Here is a 21,133-nt window from a genome sequence, read left to right as displayed (position 1 = left end):
TTCCCAGTCAACTTTTAATCAGTTTATCATCATCATCATCTTCATCATTCTCTCATAGAGCCATGAAGAAGTCCTAATCTTTGTGTTTGTTTTGTGTAGAGACACTGTTGGGTCAGGACCAGCGAATCTGCAACAGCCTGGAGGAGAAGTTACAGCTCTATGCCGAGCTTACAGAGTTAACCCTCCGCTCGCCAGAGCCTGTACCACATCGCCATCTGCTGGTACAACCTGACACAGACAGCGAGGCGCCACGACAGGCCTCTTCGCTGCTCACAGCTGCTCTCAGAGAAGGTAAAAGAAGCTGCTGTGTGGCTACAAATGCTGCAGTCTTGCATCAGTACAAGGACATGCTTATAGTCTAATGATAGCTGATGATTATGATTCATGATTCATATAAAACGTGGTCATGGCTGGAAAGGCACAGCAACACTTAAAACATTAACAATGGCTGCACACCATTTACTTTGGCAATTTTCAGGTCCCCTGTTGAAGGAGTGAGTACAAACTGTGTTAGAGCTTCCAGGGACACTTAAGTGAAATGATGCAATCATTAATTTTATTAGGTAATTTTATTAGTCTCTCACAAAGTCAAGATATCTGCTATACAAAAAGGTCTTTTGGGGCTGGACAACTTGCGCCTTTATCATTCTTATCTGTGTGTTGAGTTTAGTGATGTCCTTGCATAGCTCAACTCAGCGTGAACTAAAATAAGAGAAAGCTCTTGTGACAGTGTGCAAGACTTTCAATCAAGTGAGAGGCAGCTTTCAAAGTAGGAAAGGAAAAACAACACACAACATATAACATACAAGTTATATGGCAAACTGTAGGTTTATGTTGTTGTCATGGTTAGCATTGGATAGCCAGAATTGTTCACAGAAGTCTTGTTCATGAGTTTTAAAAGATATTTGCTTCCTCTGCAGCAGAGAACCTGATCACCATCCTGCAGGCTCGTGATGGCCTCTCTGTACAAAGTCAAAGCTCTCCTGTCCGAGGACCAGAGGGCTGCAGCTACAACAGCCACGGCAGCAGCATCCAGGAGTCTCCCTCTGAACGTGAGTCACAAACATACACTGAATATCTGAATGTCATTTTGTGACGATACTACTTCAAAATGGGTGAACCGCATCCCCTAATATGTGCAGGCCAGGCAGTCACATTGACCTGGGCCCTCTCTTCTGTTCCTGTTGCCACAGCGGATTATCTGAGCACGCTCAGTATGAGCTCCACCTCTCTTGGATCAGACAGCGAGCTGACGGGGCTGGACAGTGCGCTGTGGAGCTCTGCTGTCGAGCTGAGAAGAGGAGACAACAAAGGGACTTTGTTAAAGGTTCGACTGCTGTAGTTCCCCATGAGCAGTGTTAATAAAATGAATATGCACTACTGTTCGTCTGTAGTAACACAGTTTTCTATAGGTTGCAGAGAGCGTCCAGAGTCTGACTCAGCTTCTCTATAGTCTGCAGGTGAGCAGGTTTCACATCTGTGACTGAATACACAAGTGGATGTTTGGCTTTGTGAAAGGGCAGGATTCACATTAAATACAAAATGATAATAAATATGCGTGTATTACTTGGGTTGGTTTCTGACATATGCTTCTATTTTGAATCCTTAAAAATCTTGTTTCTTTCACCTTTTAATTTGTGATCCATCTGCTCTCTCTTTTTTGTTAAATGTATTATATGAGAAAACAAAACAGTAAAGTTTTAATTTAGCTGAATAGCAAATATATAATCTGTCTATAATAACTGTGTTTTAGTCCATTGAATTTCCTTTATAAAGATTTATGTTTACAACTTTTTAGAAATTTACATTTTAACAGATTCGTAGGGGGTTCGAAATGATTCAGATTCAATTATCAAGATACTGGTTGATCAAATGGTCCACCATCGCTAAATTGAGAATGATTATGTTACACAGGTGTGTGATCAGTTGTCTCCTCCTTGTGTTGGCAGGCTGCCGTTACCCTCCAGGACAGCTGCCATGAAGTCCAGAAACTCCTTCTCCTGGAAGGAGAAAGACCTCAGCTCCGGACGATCACCTCCCTCCAAAACAGTCTGGTATCAGTCACATGATAATCTTGTTGAAATAAATATCTTCACTACATGCAGGCCTATACTAGCAGATCAATGTTCAGAGGAAGTCAGACTTCAGTTGCCTCTTTTTTTAAATAATGACAGAAAGTTTAAACTGGTTTCTGTTGTTATCCAGGAGCAGGAAAGGCAGAGGAGCATTGATAAGAAGAAAGAGGAAGTAGATAAGAAGGGTGTAGAGAGAAAGAAAGAAGAAGTGGATGAGGTGCAGAAACTCCATGTGAAGCTGAAACAGGAGCAGCAGCGCTGGGACAAAGAGTGTCTGGCCAGAGAGAAACAACAGGTAAACCTCATGCTGATTTTCTCTCATTTGTCTCACTGAAATCTTGTGGTTAACTAAGGCCTTACCCATATGTCTGTGCTAGTTTCTCATATCACATCCAAATCCGAGCTTTTAAATAGAAATCATTTTTTTAAAAACACCATTTGAAAGGGCTTTACCCTCGACTAAATAAGAGAGAGTCATACAGATTATAATTCGATTTCCATGAAATAAAAGGTGGGGGCTGTCACAGATCAACAGAACCTGTGACCCGTGAATTCACCTCTCTTAGTTATCTTTAGTACTTCCTGTGCCGTGAAGGTCAGATGGTATTTCATGATAAAATGTTGCAACATCATTTTCCTTTAAACGTGTGTGGGAGTTTCTGTTTGTACGTAAAGCTATCTGGTTTCTTGTAATTACTCGTATATACCTCACATAAAACTGTGAACCGTTTTGAATCTAATACTCTGTAAAACATGTTCAAAGTCACCCCAATGGTACTGTAGAAAGTATCATAACCACAGGAGGAGATAATAAGTGGTTGCACTTTCTGATGTACATCTTCTATGTGTTTCCAGAGTGAGCAGGAGAATGTGCTGGAGCAGCGAGAGCAGCAGTGCCTCCTGGAGGCCGAGCGGCTGCGTTGCGAGCGCGAGGAGCTGGAGGCTCAGATGTTGGAGTATCAGCAAAATCTAGAGCGACTGAGGGAGGGCCAGAGGAGTGTGGAGAGGGAGAAGGAGAAGATTGAAGCCCAGCAAAGGCTACTGCAGAGCTGGAGGCACAACCGCCAGAGTAGCCTGCCTGTTACGATACCACTGGATGGATACAAGGTAAGAAAATGAGGGAGGGAGCAGAGACAGGCATGTGGAGGTGAGGAATACGGGGTGTGAAGATGAAAATGTCTGCTCTGGTGTTTTTTAATTATGTTTCAATGTCCCAGGTGTCTAATCACAGCCGCTCTGGCAGCCTGGATGGTAGCTGCTCGGTGTACGAGAACGAGTCGGCTTTACTCGCCTCCCTCCAGCAGAACCACCTCCACCAGCCCGCCAACAACAACCAGCACCAGCTGCTCTCTGTGCCGAGGAAGAACCCAGACGGCCCTCTGCACAGCTCCGGCTACACCGCCAACCTTGGCCTCAGTGCCAGCCTCTACAACAGCCTCAACACCCTGCTGAGCCAGGCACACAGCAAACACCCTCCAGACAGTCACACATACCCAAACTACAGTAACAACCACAGCTGCACCCAACCTCTGAATGACTCCATCCACCCCTTCAGCAGCAGGGTCACTGCACAGCCACAAAGGACCAACAACAGTAAGTTCCTCCCATAATCCTTCCCTATATTCGGTAGGATTTTAGACACATGAAGTTTCTGTAATGAGGTTCCTGAACAGCATACAAAGACATGCAGCCATATTGATCAATTGCATCCTATACTGGGCACACAGAGAAAGTTAGATCTTTTCCTAAAGCGTTTTTTTCCTCATTCTCCTTCTAGCAGACTTCAGCCCATCATTGGACAGGCGACGGGCAGGTCCCTGGAGGTCAGAGGTCACAGGACTTTATGAGGACGACTACTCCTCGTCTCCCTCTCTTACCCCCCTCCTCCCCCCGCAGGCTTACCTCTCCCTGGAAGGACAGAACGGGGAGGAGGCAGGCGAGGAGAACATTGTTTATCTCTGAAAATCGTTACAAAGAAACGAGCAATGCAAGCTGCCTGACATAAAACTGGACCGACAATGATATATCTGTTGCTTTTATGTGTTTGTGTATGTACTCGTTGCACCCATGTTAATGTGATGGTTACACATTGAATTAAGAACCGAATGTAAGGGGAATAGTTGCAGGGAGGAAGTCTCCACAGATACAGTACACGTGCCTTTATCAGTGTATGTGGCGGCCATGAATCATTTTCTTCCTGTGTGATGAAACCATCGTGCCTTTTAGCAAAGAAATTCTTTATAAATCAGCTTTTATACTCGTACTCCCCATGTTTTTACTTCTACGATTTTTTTTAGTATCCGTTGCACTTGTTTGATGGCAGAGGTACTTTTGTGCCCCGAACACTGGGACCTAAAGTAGCAGGAAATCAGGACAGAAGTGTGTGTTGCTGTTATTTGAGCACTTAAAAGAAAATATTTGAGAAGCCAATCGAGCCCTTCCCCAAACTATGTATAGAGTGCTACGTGATTTTAATTAATATTTATAAGGGATTGTGAGCATCTTAAAGACGTAGAAATATACTGACATCATTGTATAAATATTAAATATATGTATAGTTTTATGGAAAGGCTACCTATGCACACTATGTTGGAAGAGGAACTTATATTCCTGTTATTATTTTTCTCACTTAAGTGCCAAAAATCTTGCTATCTGATACTGTAAGTGATTTGTGTAAAGAATGTTTTCTGTTCACCTCGTTGTCTGATAATTTATTGTGTGTAAATTGCTTCATGCACTGTCGACATTAATGATATTTTGTTTGATATGTGTTCTCTTGTAATCTTGTAATCTGAACTGTGATGTGCCATATTGATATTGTGCTGTATATAAAATTATTGTGGCGAACATTTGTGTTTTTTTTTTTTTTTTTGCAAACATCACTTTTATATTCACACCTCTCATGTTGTATTATTACGCAATGCTCATGCAGTAATAGTCAGCAGGCTGCCATTACCCATTGACTCATGAGACTTTCAGTTAGTGTGAGCAGTGCATGACCAGCACATCACTGATTCTGCTTCGATCAGGAGGATGATAAGTTTCAGAATACTCTTGATAAACCTGCTTGGGTTTTATCTGATACTTTTTGAGGGTCAAAGTGGATTCTGCTCGGAGACTGGTGAGTTTGATTCACTTAAATTCTCCCACTTTTCAAAACTCTTCAAATATGCCCTGTAACCTCAAATACATTACATGCACCATGTGACAGTTTGGCAGCTGCCAAGGCCGAGCATCAGTCATCTGCAGGCTATCAGTGACAAGCAAACCCTCATGGTGAGCTGGCTGGTAAACCACAGTGGCTTAGCTGGCGACGTTTATGAGGTCCAGATCGGCCGCACCGAAAACCACACCGTTATTTACAGTGTGAGTACTGCTGCCTGGATTTCATGTTGTTTAAAGGATCCTTATGTAGTTGCATTTCAATTACTTTATAGTATTGATTATTCCACTTTTGACTGCATTTACTATGCTGATAAACTGTGAAATGTATATACTATTTTTCCTTGTTTTTATTCCAGAGAAATGTGAGTTTACTTTCCTTGGATTCAGACGAATACACGTGGACATGGACCTCCGATCTGCCTCTGGAGTGTGTCGATCACTCAGTCAGGATTCGACGTTTCTATAACCAGTCTTTCCCAAGTCCGTGGAGCAGCTGGAGGACCAACTGTGGTGAGATGATGCTGCTGTACCATGACTCTTATATGCATTTATAAGTGCATGAGTAAAACCAAACCAAACAGAAAAGTTCAGATCAGTTTCTCACAGTTTCACTGATAAGATCGTGACATCAAAGAAGCACCAGTTTCCGTTCTATCAGTGTGAGGGAGCTCTCCATCTGTTTTATCTTCCCTTTCACCAATCTTTATATCATTGTTGCTCAACCGCTACTGGTCCGTTGCAATCTTTGCAAATGTATGTTGCAATGCACAATGTGACCCGTTTGGATGGGTTACATTGTTATTCAGAATCTGTGGTGGCATTATAATTATCTTTATTTAATCAAATCTTGAAAAAGCATTGAGGTCATACCCTCATTTTCACTGATAGTAATAGTACATTTAAAACAGAATAAATACACATGAGAAATGGTCAAGGAGGGAGCAAACAAAACGCAACGAAAAACAGTCACATTCAAGCGCAGACGTTTGAAATCATGCGTTTAAATTGGCCAATTGTGTTAAGTTTTAATGTGTGTTATAAAATGTTCAAAACTAAAACTAAATGTCAGGTCAAGATGAGTCAAAATGTATTTCTATAGCACATTTAAAACGACATATACGTTGACCAAAACGGTTTACAAACAATGGCAAAAGAAAATGAGGTAGAAAAGGAAAGATAAATGTTCAAGATAAAGTCCCTGAGTGATGGAAAAACTAGTATAAAAACAACCATTTTGAGAGCCCATTAAGTAATAGCAGCTTAAGATTGATCAGAAGGAGGAAAAGAGGTGGGTCTTTGAATAACTCGGTAGAGGTGGCGGATCTGATGTGGCGGGGCAGTTTGCTCCACAGCTCAGGGCCTGTAACAGAGAATGCGCAGTTGCCCTTGAGCTTCTGCCGAGCCAGAGGGATGAGCAGATGTGATCCGTCAGAGGACCTGAGTGGTCTTGATGGGGTTTAGGGAATTAAAAGATCAGATAAACAAGAGGGTGCCAAACCACGGAGTGCTTTAAAAACTTTGACATGAACAAAATGAAAACTGTCAGGGAGCCGGTGGAGGGAGGCAAGTACAGGGGAAATATGCTCACGCTTATGGGAACCAGTTAAAAACCTCCCAGCAGCGATCATCACACACTGCAGATGTGAGAGGGAAGACTGGCTCACTCCCATGTACAGGGAATTACAGTCATCAATGAGGGAGGTCAAAAGGCCATTGATTACGTTTTTAGCATCTTCAAATGAAAAGAATCGTTTAGCCTTTGCTAAGGCTAGTTTGAAAAGGCTGCCTCTCACCACAGAATTGATCTGTTTGGCAAATTTAATAGGAGAATCTAAAATCATCCCAAGGTTTTGGGGGGTTTGGGGAGTTTTCAAAATTGATGGCAGTGGGCTGAGCTTTCCACACTAAATGCTGATGGATTCAGGAGGGCCAAAAATAGCAACCTAAGGTTTTTGTTCATTGAGCATCAAGACAATTTGGAAACAGTCAAATAGAGATGGCAGTGAGTGAAGGTTGTAGCACTCTGTGACCTGCAGGAGTCCACGCAAAGGATAAGACCGAGATGTTCCCTTACCAGAGGGTGCTGAGAGAGGGCACCAGTGCCATGTTCTGCTGTGTTCCCCCAAGAGGACTCGATATCACCAACATTACCTTCGATAACAACCAGCACACTCCTATCAGTGTTGGAGCCAGGGTCAAGGCTATCACTGTGGTCAACCTGACCATCCCACAAAGAGCCATTAAATTTCTCACACTCAGCTGCAGAGATTCAACAGGCAAGAAGAGTCGTGTTTTGAACTACGTCAGCTGTAAGTTTCAATTATTATTATTTACATTCTTTTAATATTATTTTACAAAGAACCATTACCTATTCACTGCGTGTGTGTGTGTGTGTGTGTGTGTGTGTGTGTGTGTGTGTGTGTGTGTGTGTGTGTGTGCGGGTGCGTGCGTGCTGTAGTTCCTCCCGAGAAGCCCAGAGACCTCAACTGTGTGACCACAGATATGACGGCTGTCAACTGTACCTGGGATTCAGGCCGAGAACAATATCTGTATGAACTCAACAAGCAAACAATCACCCTCCACATAGAGTAAGACGCATATTAACCAAACATGGAGAATGTCAGCTGTAGATGGGAGTGTTTTTGTGAATACTGGCCCATTAAGCACAGCATGTATGCTTTGAGAAATGAACTTCCAGCTCCTTCTGATACTGCCATGTGTACAAACTTACTTTTCTCTTTTCTCTTTTCTCTTTTCTTTTCTCAGTTGGGCAAACCTATAAGAACAACACATTTCTATGTTATCCTGCTATGAAGTTTAGTAGAAAATGAATCATAATTAATTGACATTTGTCGAAAGGCCCCGTTTTCTGCACATTTTTTAGGTTCACACTTTTTTCTGGGTGTCTACCAGAAAAAACGGCCTGTCTCTTTAAGGCCTCCCTCCCAAAGAGCCCAGTCTGCTCTGATTGGTCAGCTCTTACAGGCCTGAGTAGGCACCTCCCACTCTGTTTCTGCATCAGCTTCTTATTACAGCTGCTAAAAAGTTGGACTTCCTGAGCATACAATTACCTGGATCTTCTGCATAGCTTCCATATCGTGTGGCCTGTAGAGCGTGCACACTAGATTCTGCCTGTCGTGCAGCTAACTTCTGGTTTTGCCCTCCACTAACTTGAATGACAATAAAACTATTTAATGGTAAATGTTGTCGAAGCAAGTGGCTCAAATTCTGATCGTGAAATTAGTCATTTTGCAGGGGTTGTGACGCTCAAAAATCTTATCAAGAGTTTTACAGCTGCTTCTTTCACATTTTAAGCTTATTGGAAAAAGTATTTCTGGGGCAGCGGGCGTCACGTTCAGATGTCCGTTCTTTGTTGTTGAAAACACAGGAACTCCGACCGGGCTCCCATCAACTGCAAGCCGTCGACTTGTATTTTCCTGGCCGTCCCACAGTTGGAGGAATACAACATCAGGGTGGTGGTGAAGGACCCGCTGGGAGAGGAAACAGAGAGCTACAGCTTCAACATCTCTGACAGAGGTCAGAGGTCACGAAAACACTCCAACAGAATATGGAACACATAGAATATGGTGTTGATACGAAAGCCTAAAGACTGAAACAACATGCACAAACGAATTTAATCTGCCCTTAGATGTGTGTCTGATAATGCTGTGTGTTTATCATATGTGTGGATTTCATGTGTGTGTTGCCATCAGTGCGTCCTGTTGTGGAGTGGGACAGAGTGAGCCTCGGGGTGATGGAAACCACTGTGTCCTGGTTCGTACAGGGGAACCTGACCCATCCGAACCTCCTCTGTCAGGTCACAGCAGATCCAGGCAGCACCACCGAGGTGACCAGTTTAACTAAAATATTCAGACTGCAGAATTACTGCTGCTGGACATTTCAGTGTTTTTTGTTAACCTCCTGTGTGCTTGTATCAGCTGAGCTGCAATAGTGTGAGAGGGCCCTGCAAAGCCAAACTGGAACATCTGCTTCCCAGTACCCGCTACTCCACCAGGGTACGCTGCTCTGTCAACGGCAGGCTCTGGGGAGAGTGGACACAGCCCATACCCTTCACAACCTGTGAGTGTTACCAGGATAGTATGATGTATACAGGGTACATACTCAGATACAAGTCAAGGCCAAAATAATTAAGCTTCTTTCAGGCTAAAACTAATGTTCTTTCTTCAGGTCCATTGGTGACCTTGGATTTATGGAGGAAAATAAAGCAGCAGTCAGACTTGAGCAGCCGTCAGGTTACTCTATTTTGGACTCCAGTAAGATTCTAACCTGGTCTTTTTTCCTCCAAATGTTTTACTTTGGTTAAACTATTGGCGCTACAGCACGCAAACTCTGTCTGGTTTAATTAAGGACATATACGTCATCACACCTTTGTTCTCAGCATGTCTCTGGCTCAGCTGCCTCTACAAACATCCAAGGTTACTTAGTTCAGTGGTCGCAGGAAGGTCAAAACTGGACCGAGCGGAAGGACGGTGGACAGACCCAGGCAGAGTTCTCCATCGGTCCAGGACAGTGTGACTTCAGTGTCCAGGCTGTTCTCCGTACCAGCTGCACCTTCACCTTCACTGCCCACATCACCATCCCGCAGAGAGATGATGGAGGTGAGTAACACATGTGGAATCAGCTCGCTATTACTGAGCTTACTTTCCTGGAAATATCACCTCCTCAAACAACAGTTTTTGCTGTTATTAAGCTTGTGTGTCTCACTCTTTATCGGCTGCTTGTCTCAAAAATGTATGAACAGACTTTTGCTAAATGTAGCAGACGATTAGCTTGGATTTCTGCTGTTTTACGTGATCATCATACGGTGATAAGAAACTCATTGTAAGGTTAAATGTGAGACAAAGAAACTTGGGGTAACAGTGAGATGAATTACCCTACTCCAACACACCTGATTCAACACTCTAGATTATTCTTTGTTGAACTGCTTGTGGATTTAGTTTTTCTGCTTCCTTTCTGGTTGATCACCACAGTCTGAAATATGTGTCTCTGTATAGGAATCCACCCAGTGGAGAAGAGGTTCAGCATTGGCACAGCTTCCGGTTTTAACCTGTCCTGGGACAAGCAGGACAGCGCCACCTGTGGCTATACTGTGGAGTGGTGCACAGTGCCTTGTACTCTGAGGTGGATGAAGGTGCCAGAGGGGAACAACACATTGTTCCTACCTGCTAGTAAGTTTCTCTCCTTTAGCGGTCACTGTATGTGCGTCTTTAAAGTTTTACCTATATTGGCTTTCATTATTTTGTTCGCAGGAGATTTCAAAGCAGTCTGTAGGTACACATTTAATATCTATGGATGCACAGAAAATGGACACAGGCTACTGGAGACACAGACTGGATATTCACAAGAGCCCAGTGAGTGTTATGTTGATGTGTGTTTGTGTATTTTTGCACATGTGAGAACAATATGCCGTGGTTTTGGTTTTCAGATTCGATGTTTCCTGTTTTATTTTGCAGAATTTATCCTCATGTGAAGTGATTTTTTGGCCCTTGTGTATTTAAGTCTGTCTTTCTTTGTATGTGGATTCAGCCCCACGTTAACAAAGCTTGCTTTTTATTACCTTCCTGCCTGCCTTACTGTCTTGTGTTTGGGACCTTTTTTGATAACCATGACACAATATTTCTTCCTGAGGTTTATGAGGTGTTTGCTGGTCTAATGGGCACATAATAGAAGGGTTTAAAATGTCTCAGAACTGGTGCCTCAACAGGCAGGCCAATGAGACACTGCAGCAGAGATGAGGTCTTTAGCACATGGTGAGAAATGAAACTTTTAATAATGTGTGGCAGCTAAAGTTCAAGACAGGATGTCTTCGTCAGAGGCTCGAATGAGGACATCCTCCAGATGTCATCTATGTGCATCTTTCCTGTTTGTCAGATACACAGAGATGATGAAGCAGGGCGGGAGCAGAGACAAGAAGGCAATGCAAATTATATTTAGTGAGCAGAACACTGGGTTTAATTTAATAAGAAATTAGTGAAAAACGCCACATCAGTATAAAAACACACAGACACAGCAGCCAGCTGCTATCAGGCTGAAGGCTTTGCAGCAGATTCTGACATCAGCACAACAATCCAGGCGTCACATAGAAGGTCTGAGTAGGTTCACACAAGTAGGGGAAAATAATTCTAAGTAATTCTGTGTTCCTTCCTCAAAACTACTTCCTTTTCCTCAGAATGTGTGCAGTCCCTGAGTCTGGTTGAGCCTGTTCAGAGTACTTCCTCATCTGTGACACTGGAGTGGCGTTATGATGTGGATGATCTGGCGTTCATCGCTGGTTACCTGGTTAAAGTGCAGGAAGTAGCATCGGATACACAGCTCAGTCATGTTTCACGTGAGTGTGGAGGAAAACTTTCACTGTTCCACAATATGATAATTCATGTGGTCGTTAGAGGCAATCTCAAACACTGGTGTGAGTCACTCTTACATTCTGATGAAACAAGGCATTAAGAATCTTGTGCACGTCCAGATCTGTTCAACGTGACCGTGGCAGACCCTCAGAGGAAGTCTGTGACCATCGATGGTCTGCAGCAGAACCAAGAGTATGCTTTCTCTGTGAGCGCTCTCACTAAGGGGGGGCCTGGACAACCTGCCAGCATCACCATCAGGACAAAAACCAACTGTGAGCTCCATAACATCCTGTCAATACAACAATATCAATTGATTTTATTATTGTTTTTCTCTCTTGAATAATAGTTTAAAAATTTCCAGTGCACAGGCCCTGGACTCACATGGACTCTGCTCACTTGGCCAAGATACTGACTCCAATCTTGCTGCTGCTGTGCTGCACCATTCTCCTGTGGCCACAAAGTAAAACGTGAGTAACTTTAAATCTCAACTTAAACATTAATTCCTGCAGAACATAGACTGGACTTTTTCTCTCCCACCTTCTTTTTTGTTTCTCCTCCAGGCTCAAGTGGCTGAAGGGGATATTTGATTATCCTGCTGGTATGAACATCGAAATTCCTGAGTTAGACAGCTACCTGCATGAGGTGCGGATAAAATACTGAAATAGTCGAATCTTACACAGAGAGGAAATGAAGACTATGTGCTAACCTGAAATATTTCATATTTTAATATCAGTTATCAGTTTATTGTCAGTATCTGTATATGATGACACCTCTAAGTATATATTTTCCAGATTTTTTTCCCCCTCACTTGTCTCTCAGGGCTTCTGTAGACTTTTATTACTCGATGGCATTAGTTGTCCACACTTGTGAATCAGGTGGCTCATCAGTACACAGAGATACTGTATGATCAAATTACTTGCAGTAATTGAATTTCCTGGTTAGTGTTTTGCCGATGAAGCAAGACATTAGTCAGCTTTAAAAGCCAGTAAAATGTTGTTATAAAGGGGCTTGAGAACATTAAAGTAAGTAGTGAGCATTAGTCAACCTGCATCTCGTTCATATATTGTCAACAACAGCATTTACTCATCACCTCCATTCTTGAAATAGACAAAAACAGACAACGGCAATGACCATGATCCACTACAGATTTTAAAAAAACCTTCCATTCAGCAGAAATAATATCAAACATTTGTCTTGAGTCTTATTAAAATGAAACACAGAAAGCTGCCCTCTGGAAATCCATGTTGTGGCAAACTGCATAGATCAGTTTCTCTGCCAATTTACCTTTTTTGAGTCATTAAGCTTACAAGTATGGACCTGCTGGTATTATATAATTCACAGGAATCTAGTTTTGATTATCATAATCCTCTCTGCATGTTTGCACAGACCAGTGAATGGCTGCAGTCTCAGAGGGTGGATGAGTGCAGCAGCTGCGACATTGAGATTGTGTATACCAGACCTCCTCTGAGTGAACCAACCACACTGAGCGTCGCTGGACCCCTGAGCACACTGCCCTCTCCTGGTTCACAGTCCTGCCTGCTGCTGCGAGATGAATACCGTCCACAGTCGGTCACAGTGCTGCTCGGGGACAGAGCAGACCTTCACCAAGTACCATGCGTCACAAACAAGACTTATTTTCATGCCTTGGAGGAGGATTTGTCTGAGGCACAAGTCAGGCTAAGTGAAATCTATGAACCCTCTGAGAGTCTGCAGGAATCATGCAGTGTTGAATATGGTTATATCTCCAATGATACTGTATGAGTATGAAGACCAACACGTTCCTGCGTAATTTCTGCATCTAAAGAGGATAAATACTGTAAAATCTGACATAATCTCTCTAATAAAAATACAATAAGGTTTTGTATTTATGCCACATTTTAACCCACTGTATGTGGTTGAAAAAATAGCTTGCAGAGTTGATCACAGCACTCTGTCTGTACAGCACAAGACAGGTGATCTTAAGAGTCTTTTAAACTACTCTGAAGGAACAGAGACCGAAAACAATCTCAGTGAAAGTAGACTCAAAAACACACTTACTGCAAACTGTGAAGCAACTGCAGATGTTATCTACAGGATGCAACTGGTAGTGCCAATCAGGAAGCTGAACATGTGCATCTTTTATTAACTTTTCCATTTTGTATCACTTGTATAGTGTTATCAAAACAGATTTCTGAAAATCAATGTTTGTATTGAAGGTAGAAGGAGCTACCATGCATGAATTATATAATGATAGGGGGAAAAATCAGCTTCAGTGACTCAACAGTTTAAAGAAGATGTGGTTAATATTTCTTTGTAAACCTTGAATTCATCACATCAGTGACTAACGGGTAAGAAGTCTGTTTTTACTGTGATAAACTTATGATCAGAACGTCTGTTGTGACTGTAATTTCCTGTGAAGGTATTTATCTTGCGTGCTACTGCTTTGTGCGTTTCCAGGTGCTAAAAACAAATCTGTGCTTTAGTCATTTCGAAGGCATCCGAGGTGAGTCAGTTGTCTAATTGTTGCAGCTCCATCAAACACACAGAACCTGTTTATAGCACGAAATCTGTTACCTTAACGACTGTGTTACTCTAATTGTATCCAAGAACAATGCACCCATGTGTGTGAGTATGATCTTGCTCTGGCTAATCCAAGTTAGAATAAAGTATTGCTATGATCTTGCTGATTTTGACGCATTTTCATCTAGTTTTGCCATCTGTTGGACATGTGACATCACAATACAGTAAAATAATAGATCTACTGTAAGTGTTGAAGACAGTACTGGTTTTCTTTTCCTAATTTTTTAGACTAATGCAAGTTGAAGTACATTTCAGTTTTATTGAACTGCAAAAATGCCTCATGTTTTCACACAGAAAGTAATTTAAAAAACAATCTACGACTTATCATTCAATTGATTTTATACATTCACCAGAGCTGATGGATATTTTGAAAGTTGTATCTCATATTTAAGTATACAAAGTAAATAATATGAAGTGTAGACTGTAATTACAGCACTTCTTCAGTGGTTAAATCAGAAATTCTACACTACATATTTGTCTCAATGCAGCTACAAATCAAAACTATCTGTGCTGATGTTTTGAGAAATCCAGATGCACTTCATTTCATCAAAGCCAAAGATATGACTGGATTGCACAGTTCAGATGATTTGTATCTTATTTTTATCAGTTTTGAATCAATCAACAGTTACAGGAACGCTGCTCTGATGAATTCCCCAGAATTTCCAACACTCTTCACAGTGATGCCATTGCACATTCCCCGCCCATTACTTAGTTGGGTTACTATAACTCCACTCTGTTTTGTTTTTATAGTTGCACAACTGGTTCTTAAAAACAACACAGTGTCAGACTGCTGCTGTGATTGGCTCTACTCAGATAGCATCTCATAAAAAGCATGTCAAGCAAAGTGGCTTAAGGGCTGCTGGACTTGGTCTATTTGTGCAGGATGTGTCCATCCGGCCTGTGTGACTACATACATGTGTGCCATACATGAGGCCGTTCTGAGTTGAAAGTGGGGTGAGTCTCATTTGAAGTCCTGATAATGATACTTGCAGGTTGTCCACCAAACGGTGACTGATCTTACCATTTCTTTATATTCACACTCCAGCAGATGTAAAAGTCACAGTTTATTATAGAGTCAGCGGTGACACAGTAGTCACATCATCCTGAGTAAAATGAATAAACCGTGGGGATTTCAAAGAAGACAACAGTGGACAAATATTAACAAAATCCAAATCCATTTCCATATTTTTCCAAACCAAATGTCAACTAAAGACTCAAGAGGAGGTGATTGGCAAATTGTCATGAACATCCTGGAAGCTTTAGGAGTTTTCCCAAAAAATCTTTAAAAGGAGACGCATTATATATTATGCACATTTGCGTGTTCCAGATTTTATTTTGGGTTAATGCTAGAATGGGTTTAGATGCTTTAATGCTCGGAAAAAAAACACATCAGTTTTCTCATACTGTTTTAGCTCCCATTTCTTTGAGGCCGCCCTCCCCAATACCCAGTCTGCTCTGATTGGTCAGCTTGCACATGCCTGAGCCAGCACTGCTCACCATGTCTATAGTGGGCTCTGTTGTGTTTTCAGCTTCCAGTTTGCTTCAGTTCTAATGTGAATATACAGTATGCATGAAGTATGCAAATGTGTGATGTCATGAAGTCACAGAATAAAAGGCAGGACTACTGACGAGGCGTTTCAGGAGCATTGTTTTCTGTGGGAGAGAGGAGCTTCCACTATCACAGACTTTGGGCTTTTTAACTATCAACACCTTTTACATGCACAGGAGCCTGTAACACACTGAAGGAAAGGAAAAAACAAAGAAGCATGAAAGGTCTCCTGTAAGAAACCTAGATTAAAATGGAAATGCAACCCACTGAGGCCATTAAGTCTATTTTAAAAATATTATATAGAAATACTCTGCCAGAATAGAGAACTTTTTTAAAAGACAACTGTCCATTTGGTGCACCTACAAGACATGCAAAAACCATGCAAAATATACATAAACTAAATGTACCACAATCTCTCCCTCAGACACACATGCACAAACACAGCTTATTGGCAAGTGGAGCGAGCTGTGGCCAGAACTGCCTCGTTCGTCAGTAGTGCAGAGTTCACAGGGGGAGAAAACTGAAAAAAAAGCGGCACAGTCTGACCTGCCAAAACAAGTTTTTCACATCAACATGGAGCTCTGAGTCAACAGGAGCCAACGACAGACAGTAAAGCTGATGGAAACTCAGCTGAGTCAGTTCTTTTGTGGTTAGATCTTTGGATCCATCAGGAGGATCTTCCTCCATGGCATATTGTCACTCTAGTGCTTCACCAAGACTGGGAGCAAAGTCTGCTCTCAGATTTTTACTCTGCACCATTAAGACCCAAAACGAGCTGCTGAACAGAAGCCAGGCTTCACACAGAAGCCCTCGGCTGTCCTCTCATTCTCACCTTGCTGTGCTTTCTGAAAGGGAAACACAAAAGGAGTGTGTTTACAATGACAACTGCAATAAATCAGTTACACAATTTAACATGTGATGCTAAAAGCCAGGCCAGCGATGGCAGTTTGCATAATTGCTGTGTCAGCAAAATCAAATTGAAGCGCCGGCAAAATCAAGTTAGGGCTTGTGTCTGTTCTTTACCGCTGTGGTGGTGACACCATGCACTTCCAGAGGACAGTGTAGAGAGCAAGTATAAAGGCGATGAACAGTGTCGCAGCAATTGCACCTGAAAGAATACACACACGTTTATTTTCACATGATAAAACACAACTAGACATATGCTAATGCATGTTTTCTGCAGGGGGTAGAAGTCATTTGATTACCCGAGACAAAAACTATACTGTATGACTATTAATGGTTTGCGTGCTTCAAACCTACTTCATAACTTTAATTTTCAAACATTAAACATTTTCCATGGGGACCGGATGGTTGCAAAGAGCACATATCTCGAACTCAAGGCCTGTGGACAGAATCCGTGCTGACACCTCATTAGAGCTTGCAAAGAACATATCTGTGCAATACAACTCTATGCTGCATTTCAAAACTCCGTACTTTACACTTCATTTCCCTGAATACATCCTGATTTTGTTATCCGTACACTGAAGGCATCGAGCTGCTAGATATCATTATACCCTCGATGGCATCTCAATGTTGATTGGTTGTGGCTAGTTAAGTTAATAGTAGCAGCCCAGGACAATGTTCAACAAAAGAAAAGTCGATGCAGAGGGAAGGAAATTTAATGAGAGATGGTAAAAGTGAATACACATGGCAGCGCTCACACCTAACATAAAAGAAAGAAAAGCGACAGAAAGTCCAACAATTAAACAGATTATGTTATCAGAAATTATTTTTTTAATGTCTCCTTGCCATTATTTTTCATAGACTTCTGCTTAAGAGCCAGTTATTAATGACTAAGTTATTACTAAATCCAATAATAATCAAATGCAGAGGCATTTATGCTTCTTTAGGGAAACCATAGCCCTGCTGTGGCCCTGAAATTGAAATTGAGTTTGACACCCCTGGCATGGAGGCACCACTTTTAGGTTCAACTCCCAGGAATGCCTCTTTTGATTCGGTCACACATCTGCATACTCTCACAGTCAAACACTTCCTATACGTACTGATGACAGGGGCACGTGCTCGTCTATACCCTCCACAAGCAAACACAAGCAGGGAAACATGAGGGAGGTTCGTTCTCTCGTACAAGGTTCAGACAATAAGCAGGAAGCAGAACTGGGAAGTCACCGAAACACCGCACAGAGACAGAAGTGTGTGTTACAAAAGAGTTTCTGAAAGTTTTCAGTTTCTGACACAGCCAATGAAAACAACCACAAACAATAAGATCAAAATGACAAGACGCCCACTGTTTTGCAGTCATACTCCAAAAAGATCTGCCAAAACAATCTTCTGATCTTTTTTTTTTTAAAGCTTGCTGAGCTGCCGGTGGTGTAACCCGACTCCCCCTTTATCTGTTGGTCTCGGCTCTCTGAGTGATACAGGCGGCCTCAGTTAGCTCAGGGTGGTACATCTGAAACAGGTCTCACGGGGTCTGTGAAGACATCAGGTTTTGGTCAAAGCCGGACTTACCAGGGATGATTCCACTGGTCTTGGTTACAGAGTCCTCTGAGCGAGAAGTGGCAGCTGCAGTTGAAACTTCATGTGGGGAAAAAATAGAAATAATTTGTATGTTTTGTTATAAACTCTATGTGTGTATAAAAACTTTCATCCGACTCCGATCTCTTCAAATACACTTAGTAGTTTAGTCTGTAAGCATTGACCGCAGCTGCAGTGTTTCATGCAGCCTGTGCTCATGATATTCCTCTCGCCACACTGAAAAATTTGCATCTTTGTGACCACAGCACCTTTATTTTGCTTCTCTGGAACTTTGCCATTTGTTTATTGCTCTGAACTAAAAGTCTTGGCATTCATTAAAAAGGTGACCTACTACTAAATGGAATTCACCTGAAGTGGATTTCCCTGTTTATCTGGCATCTATCTGGCGTTTTCAAACTCTTTGTGACCGAGGCAAACGAAAGGGGAAGTTAAAATCTCAAGACACACCTGTATTAACATCTGTGAGAATTGGTCTGTATAACTGGTCTGATCACTCCGTTTATTTGTGGGTCCCTGGAAGGTTTTAAAGGATTTTTTAGGGAATGGAATTTGTCTCTATCAGGAAAGGAGTGCATCCAAAGTACTGATCAAGTAAATTAAAAACTCATTCATCAGTTGTTGTATAGTTGTATATCGCAACAATAATCTATAGTTGCAACAAAATCCCTTTGAAAACAACTGGTTTAGTTTATGAAATGTAAAAAAACTAACCAACCAACACTCCAAAACACAAAGACTCTTCACTTATAGTCGTGAAAGACAAAGAAAAGCAGTGAATCCTGACATTTAAGAAGCTGGAACCAGCAAATGTTGATGATTAATCGATCATCAAAATAGCTGACGAGTGATTTTCTTTAAATCAAATAATCGACTCCTTGCAGCGAAGCAGTTCAGCTTTAAACTAGAACTAAAAAGCACACGATACAGTATAATGTAGATGCATTATGGCCCATTTTGAAGCTCCCTGTGAGCTTCGGTCTACAACAGAAGAAGAAACAGAAGACAGAAGAGATAAAGCTCACCATTCCTCTGTTGATCTGTGTGTAAGAGCTGCCTTGTGAGGAGATGTCGGTCAACCATCTGAAAATGAAGCAAAACATTCTTGTTTGACAAAAACAAAATTGTAGAGCAGAGTGCACTGACAGGACATAACAGGAAAACCACCACCACCGCTCGGTTACTGCTTCTCTTCTGCAGGTTAAAAAAAAAAAATCACTCACAATGACAACAGCTTGGGTCCCACAGTGAAAAGAAGGAGAAACAAAGAAGGAGAAAGAGGTGCAGGCTCGATCAGCTACAAGTCAGTGGGAGACTTTCTGCAGGAAGTCCGACAGTGTGGAAAATCAGAGCGCTTCGGGGGCAGCGACAGACGCACAGATAAGAAAACTATTCAAGATAAGAAAATATAAAGTAAACAACATATTTCCAGTCGAGACAACACTTGTTGCCGCAGCAGGATAACACAACAGCTTCCGGTGCAGCTTAAAACCTTGAATGAAACACTGAGAAAGCCTGTAAACACGTCAGTCAGTTGTACTTCTTCGTCACGCACAGTCGGAGAGAAATGCTTGTTTTTGGTGCGTTGCTGCACAGAAACAGCGTCTGTTTCTTCTCTGTTCTTACCTTCGAGCTGTTCAAGCTGCTGCTGACCGTCCTGCTCTGGTTATTCACCTCCGTCCACATGTCCGAGGCTGTGAAGGGTCACTTCACCAGCTCCTGCTCCTCTGCGCTCCTCTCTGATCCTCTCTTCTTCTCTGCTCACCTCAGCGGAGACGCACCTCTTGTGCTGCATTCAAGTCCTTCTTTTGAAATCGTACTTTACGACTAGCATCCTTAAAGGGTAGCTCCACCAATTGTACACATTAAAGCGTGTTTACAGGTCTTGGTGAGCACCTCTGCATACATGAGAAAAGTAGTATAAAGCCTTTTGTGGCTCCAGAGGAAGCTGCATTTAATCTGATAAATTGCCCCCAGTCATGTCACTCAGTGGCTAAATTGCATTGTGGGTAATGTAGGCAAGTTTTTTTTTAATAGACAGTTTAAAATCAAATGATCAATATCACTACAGCAGAGCCAGAGGTAACACTTCTTCTATTCTTTTTAAATCCTGCCACCTACATTACCCACAATGCAACTTAGCCACTGAGTGACATCACAGGAGGCAATTTATCAGATTTATCAGCTCCTCTGGAGCCACAAAAGGCTTTTTAAGATATTACTTTGGTAAAAGTGAAAGTCACCCATACAAATAGTACTTGAGTAAAAGTCTTATAGTATGTGATATTAAACGTGCTCGAGTATCAAAAGTAATTTTCTGGCAATACATGTACTTAAGTATCAAAAGTGCAAGTAAAAGTAAATTATGAACATATTTATGTGTATGTTAATATTGTATAATATAATTATCAGATCAGATATTCAGTTTCAGTGGGTTTTTTTGTTTTTAACCTCCAAAGTGTAGTGGAGTGGGACTGTAAAGTAATAGAAAATGGAAATATTCAAAGTTGCACTTACCGTACAGTACTTGAGGAAATGTACTTAGTTACATTCCATCACTGCATATACAGTATTACTTGTTGTGACCCTCTAAGAACATGACGCCATGTTGTGTAAGCCCCCTGGGTGTATAGATTGGAGGAGGGGTAGGAGCTAAAATGTTGATGTAAGTTATCTAATTTCTAGTTTTCTGTGTATTAAAAAGGAAAAAAAAAAAAAAGATTTTCTGACAATGACTACTTTGTTTACACGTGGGCTAACAATGGATGAAAAGACCTCCTTGCTCATGCTACCTCAGGTTTGTGATCATTTGCAATAAGGCTGGGTAATATATCGATGTTATACTATATTTAGTATTTTGAAAAGCACAATTTAAATAAAATGTATTATTATCTTAACATAAGATTATATATCATCGCCTAGATTTA

The 21,133-nt window shown here is 41.7% G+C and overlaps 3 protein-coding genes across 4 annotated transcripts in view; 2 read left to right on the top strand and 1 right to left on the bottom strand.

The window, feature by feature from the left end:
• LOC140995842 (rho guanine nucleotide exchange factor 28-like) overlaps positions 1–4,922 on the top strand; it is a 39,457-nt gene extending 34,535 nt beyond the window's left edge. Inside the window, exons 31-39 of the mRNA XM_073465964.1 lie at positions 100–291; positions 921–1,052; positions 1,194–1,327; positions 1,413–1,460; positions 1,950–2,054; positions 2,206–2,370; positions 2,931–3,182; positions 3,293–3,668; positions 3,853–4,922. Coding sequence (XP_073322065.1) covers positions 100–291; positions 921–1,052; positions 1,194–1,327; positions 1,413–1,460; positions 1,950–2,054; positions 2,206–2,370; positions 2,931–3,182; positions 3,293–3,668; positions 3,853–4,037 — 1,589 coding nt within the window. The 3' untranslated portion in view covers positions 4,038–4,922. The remainder of the gene's footprint in view (positions 1–99; positions 292–920; positions 1,053–1,193; positions 1,328–1,412; positions 1,461–1,949; positions 2,055–2,205; positions 2,371–2,930; positions 3,183–3,292; positions 3,669–3,852) is intronic.
• Positions 4,923–5,087: 165 nt separating this feature from the next.
• Positions 5,088–14,293, top strand: osmr (oncostatin M receptor). The gene is made up of 17 exons (XM_073465965.1): positions 5,088–5,196; positions 5,287–5,441; positions 5,597–5,750; positions 7,277–7,549; positions 7,699–7,828; positions 8,629–8,777; positions 8,954–9,087; positions 9,179–9,320; positions 9,429–9,514; positions 9,640–9,859; positions 10,256–10,429; positions 10,511–10,612; positions 11,431–11,589; positions 11,725–11,877; positions 11,967–12,072; positions 12,166–12,247; positions 12,992–14,293. Exons 1-17 carry the CDS (start codon positions 5,109–5,111, stop codon positions 13,364–13,366), a joined length of 2,682 nt encoding a protein of 893 aa, XP_073322066.1. The 5' UTR covers positions 5,088–5,108; the 3' UTR covers positions 13,367–14,293.
• A 922-nt stretch (positions 14,294–15,215) lies between these two features.
• On the bottom strand, positions 15,216–20,074 carry LOC140996528 (uncharacterized). Of its 2 annotated transcripts, none has more exons than XM_073466953.1 (5): positions 19,833–20,074; positions 19,232–19,289; positions 18,183–18,248; positions 16,737–16,821; positions 15,216–16,558 (listed from the first exon to the last, which is right to left on the bottom strand). In XM_073466953.1, the coding sequence occupies exons 1-5, from the start codon at positions 19,890–19,892 to the stop codon at positions 16,510–16,512; spliced, it is 318 nt and encodes a 105-aa protein (XP_073323054.1). In that variant the 5' UTR covers positions 19,893–20,074; the 3' UTR covers positions 15,216–16,509. The 2 variants fall into 2 exon arrangements, with proteins under 2 accessions (XP_073323054.1, XP_073323055.1); XM_073466954.1 differs by lacking the exon at positions 19,833–20,074 and adding an exon at positions 19,430–19,612.
• Between the last annotated feature and the right edge of the window lie 1,059 nt (positions 20,075–21,133).

The sequence above is a fragment of the Pagrus major genome, chromosome 5, assembly GCF_040436345.1.
Source record: "Pagrus major chromosome 5, Pma_NU_1.0".
NCBI lineage: Eukaryota > Metazoa > Chordata > Actinopteri > Spariformes > Sparidae > Pagrus > Pagrus major.
This window is presented reverse-complemented; position numbering and strand designations above follow the sequence as displayed.

Excerpts from the sequence above, each read along its gene's own strand:
- osmr (XM_073465965.1), top strand. The coding sequence starts at position 5,109 with ATGATAAGTTTCAGAATACTCTTGATAAACCTGCTTGGGTTTTATCTG. Across the intron at positions 5,197-5,286 it reads TGGATTCTGCTCGGAGACTG|TTTGGCAGCTGCCAAGGCCG; the intron begins GTGAGTTTGATT and ends ACCATGTGACAG. Across the intron at positions 11,878-11,966 it reads CATCAGGACAAAAACCAACT|TGCACAGGCCCTGGACTCAC; the intron begins GTGAGCTCCATA and ends AAAAATTTCCAG.
- LOC140996528 (XM_073466953.1), bottom strand. The coding sequence starts at position 19,892 with ATGTGGACGGAGGTGAATAACCAGAGCAGGACGGTCAGCAGCAGCTTG. Across the intron at positions 16,822-18,182 it reads GACCAGTGGAATCATCCCTG|GTGCAATTGCTGCGACACTG; the intron begins GTAAGTCCGGCT and ends GTATTCTTTCAG. Across the intron at positions 16,559-16,736 it reads ATGGTGTCACCACCACAGCG|AAAGCACAGCAAGGTGAGAA; the intron begins GTAAAGAACAGA and ends TTTCCCTTTCAG.